The 4458-nt window shown below is 33.4% G+C and overlaps 1 protein-coding gene across 1 annotated transcript in view; it reads right to left on the reverse strand.

Annotated features, from left to right (window-relative positions):
• Positions 1-2883, reverse strand: part of LOC105158721 — an 8176-nt gene extending 5293 nt beyond the window's left edge. The window contains exons 1-4 of the mRNA XM_020692514.1: positions 2586-2883; positions 719-1228; positions 390-486; positions 90-197 (exon numbers count right to left, since the gene is read on the reverse strand). Coding sequence (XP_020548173.1) covers positions 90-197; positions 390-486; positions 719-1158 — 645 coding nt within the window. The 5' untranslated portion in view covers positions 1159-1228; positions 2586-2883. The remainder of the gene's footprint in view (positions 1-89; positions 198-389; positions 487-718; positions 1229-2585) is intronic.

The following is a 4458-nucleotide window of genomic DNA, read 5'->3' on the forward strand; positions in this document are numbered from 1 at the left end:
ATGACGAAGCTGCAAAATGCATAAAATTGCTAAAATATTCAACAATTGTGCAACCTTGCGATGTAGGAAGTTCAAAAGATGGTTCATACCATAGCAGTTCCCAATATGGTGCCAGCAAGAATATCATGTGAAACTCCTTGAGAGCATGCTGATGGAGAAGGCATCAACACAGCACTCAGAACTGACACCAGCATGTCCTGGAAATATATAAAACATAGTTCAGAGCTCACTATACGACTACACAAAGCATGCCTCAAGTAGTAACTTTAACCAGATGTAGAAACTATACGACAAAGTTGAATCCACAAGCAAGAAAAAAGGAAAGTTGAGATAATAACAAGTTGAGTTTATATATACAACTGTACAACATAAAAGGTAAGGATGCATGCCTCTGGACCTTCAAGCTGGACACAGCCATAATAACTTGCGTCATGCACAAGTACTCCGTGTTTTAATCTTTTCAGGAGAGCCCTTGAACCTCTTCCTCTGCATGAAATGAAAGTTAATATATATATAGACAGTAGAAGGATTCTTTCTTATCATCTGTGCACAAGAGCATAGGAAATATACTTCAACTTCATTAAACCTTGCTAATTAATTGAATCACAATAGAGCAATATGCCCAGAGGTTCCATTGGTCATTGTTAAATTGCTTACACTAGATATCATTTGAAAATCATTACCTTATTGGCAACATAAAGTAAACAAACGCAATTACCTGCCATGCAGGCCAACAGGAATGTGGAATCCCCAAAGTTTTGTCATTGTGAACCGTTTTGCGTGCCATACATGTGTTCTTAGTCTCTTGGTCCCATCCCCTGAAGTACCAAATCCACTCAACGGATTCTTCTTAAGTTCGACATTTCTTCGAACACGACGAGAATTTTTTTTTTCATCTTTACTGACAGAATCAATTTTACCCTTATCTTCTGCTGCAACTCTTCTTCTCTTCCTAAACTTCTTTTTTGCTACCCTATCATCGTGACCTGTAGTTCTCCTCCTCTTGTTCCTTTGGGACCGAAAATTGTTTTCCAGACGTTCAGCAATAAGAGAGTGCAGGCCCATGAGCTCCGCAGCTCTAGACTCTGCAAATTTCCGCACATTAAGTTCGTGTGGTGCAGCTGTTGAGACCCCAGCTTTCCTCCCATTAACAACCATATCTACTACTTCTATGATGATAATTTCTCAACAACGTATTGTAGTCAGCTTGTATACATAAACACTTAATCTGAAGGAAGAAAAAGAGGGCAAATACAAATGGTTATGTCAAAGAAAAGAAAAACACCATTATATTTTCTGATTAATCAGAACTAAACACGTGCGACAGTATTTACATTTGACATTGTCCTTTGGCAGAAGATAAGTTAAAACCATAACTTAATTTTATGTGCAGATGATGTGTACTACCACAAATGCACGGCTTATCATGTAGTACTTCAGATATCATTCCCATAGAAACTGAATTTCACTCATCGAATATTGACAAACTTGATTACACAAACCAAATTGAATTGCAATTAAAAGTAAACAAAGAATCTATCTATAATAAACAACTCTAGAACCAAATTTCACCATAATGACAATTAACAATTAAGTCTTTAACTTATCAATAACATGAATGCGTGTTTCCAAAATCAACGAATCATAAAAAATTGTATATGAGACAAAACCATTCCATTCATGTACAAAATTCAATAAGAACATTTACTGCATAACTTTATAATATTCTAAAAACAATATTGCATGCCCCTAATACAATTACCTAATCTTCTATAGGCTGGATCACTAGATTCCTGAATATATAGTTGTCAATTTCCCATGGTAAAGGTCTCCTCATGTAATTCATAATTTTTAGGAAACATATTTTCTATGAACTCACCTTTGTTGTGTTCAACTCAGAGCTACATTACTTAAGTAGGTTAGGGAACTGAAATGTGTATCTTTCATAGCAATCACTTCTATTACATAGAATTTCAGAAAACATCCTCTTAAGACAATGCAGTGATAACTTTATTGGAGAATCACATTTTATCATGTTTTATTATCATCAACTGCATAAATGCATCGTAACTTCATCAAAAAGGATTCACGAGTGTAGATGATTCTAATTTATTAAAATCACCGTTTGTCACTCTATTCATCTTGACGTCCTTCGCTTTTCTCGACTCTTGTTCCAATGTCCTTTATTAGGACGATATATTACTGAGTGGATCTTCTAGACAAAAATAATTGCCTTCATATATGGTTATTTCAACATTCATTCTTGAAGCATTATATTCACATCATCTGCTTCAATTTTGAGGGGTGTCATTCTGTTTCAGATAATACTGTCTACTAACTTTTTCTTGAGCAAAGTTATCGCAGCATTGTTACTAGATATTTAAGAAGATTAGTCTATTTTTATCCACCTAAACCTTCTAAGATGATGAATTTCCCACAGCGTGTTCTCGATTAGCCTATTCCGATTATTAACCATTGCCAAAAGATGAAACAAACAAGAAAAAAATGATTGTCCTCTCTTCCACACAGTTGTGATATTTAACCTTGTCGTAATCACACTAAATTTATCAAAAAAGTTACGGTACCTTCCCAAAACTTGGATTTTGAATTCAAAAGTCTTCTCAGCGGCGTCAAGTGCCCCGACGAGCCCTTCTCTGTTCTCTCAACTTTGTAGGTTAGTCAAAACTGACATGAATCAACGAACACTAGGTTTGGAAATCAAGCAACACCACCAGCCTAATCAAGAAACTTTGTGCTTGGACGGAGGGCAGCGGCAGACTGGAAAGGAGAGAGGCGGCGCGGCTTTCAGTTTGTACTTTTCCGGTGTGTGCAGTAGCGAAGACAAAAGAGTTGTTCTACGTGGAAAAGGAAAAGAGAACAGAGAAAAACATTATTAAATTTTTTAATTAAAATTAAATATATCGTCGCATTTATAATAAAATTCCGTGGCAGACCAATTTTTTTATAATGAAAATGTCTTATTATTTACACTTTCTTGAAAATATTTATTACAATTCCTGTCCTAAAATATAATTTAAAATATATATCATAACAAAATTTGACAATTTGATTCAATTTTGACCAAATACTATTTTCTGGTATTTTTTAATTTTTTTTATTATTGAGGAAAATTTTCATTTGTAAGAAAATCTAATTTATTTTAAATTAATAATTTAATTTGTATGTATTCATAAAATCATCTACACTATATTTTAATTATCAAGAAAAAATATTATTGGTTAGGTTAGTCATTTATTTTGAATATATTTAATATATATTTTGTATTTATCCCAAATCTTATCTTCAATATTGTATTTTGAATTATTTAATTGTCGAGAAAAAGATTTAATTGGTTAGAAACACCATTTATTTTAAATATATTAAATATAATATTTTGAATATATTAAATATTTACTTCATATATAACAAAATCTTATACCAACATAATAACTAATTTAATTTTATATTTATCCTACCTAATGATCATGGTCTATAGAAATATGATCTATTTTAAATATATTATACATTTATCTTGTATTTATCAAAAAACTTTTATTGTTAAGATTATAATTGAATTGTTTAATTATAAAAATAATCCTATCGGTTAGAAAAATGATCTGTTTTAAATATATTAAATATTTATTCCTCATTTATCCTAAATCTTATATCCAAGTTTATGATACTAATTTAATTTTAATTTATCTTAAATAATTACTTAATTATTCCATTAGGTTTGTATCTATATAGAATGAAATTTATTATGCATCTCTTCATTTTTTATATACCTTCAATTCAAATTTCTATTTTCCACTAAAAAGTTTCAAAACTTAACACTTTATATGCTTATAATTATTACTTTCTACGCTGCAGTGGGCATTTTACATTTTTTCATGATATTTTTTTTATGGTTATTGATGTGTTTAAAAATAAACTGGCCCAAAGAGGCCCAAACAATCCAAAATGAATAAAGAAATGAGAGGCCCCTAACATTATAAGAGGACCTGGCAGGCGGCCTGCGCAGGTGCCCCTCAGAAAACAGATTGGCAAAGGGAGGAAGCGCAAGACATCTCCCTACTCGAACAATGATCAAAGCCCGATAAATATTCGGCCCAAAATGTCTACACAAGTGGCAGCCCACTCTCCCACGTGGCATCTTGTTAAACCCGAGGTCAATAGTGACATTACACCACATCAGCCCTAGCAAGGAGGACACCCCATGGCAGCTAGGACTCCTTGCGGACGAGGGAGGTCCCACAAAGCCCTGGATTCCTTGGCAGTTTAGACTCCCTAGCGGTAGGAGCCCTTGCTGATGAAAGGTCCCCAAAACTCGGAGATAAGCATTCAACGACAAATATTAACAGAAGATAAGAACAAATTATGGCCTATCCAAACGACATTCATCCATTTTCCCACAAATGGGGGAAACATACATAGCTCTATCGGATGAGCGTACCCCTT

Source organism: Sesamum indicum, linkage group LG3 (assembly GCF_000512975.1).
Source record: "Sesamum indicum cultivar Zhongzhi No. 13 linkage group LG3, S_indicum_v1.0, whole genome shotgun sequence".
Taxonomy (NCBI): Eukaryota; Viridiplantae; Streptophyta; class Magnoliopsida; order Lamiales; family Pedaliaceae; genus Sesamum; species Sesamum indicum.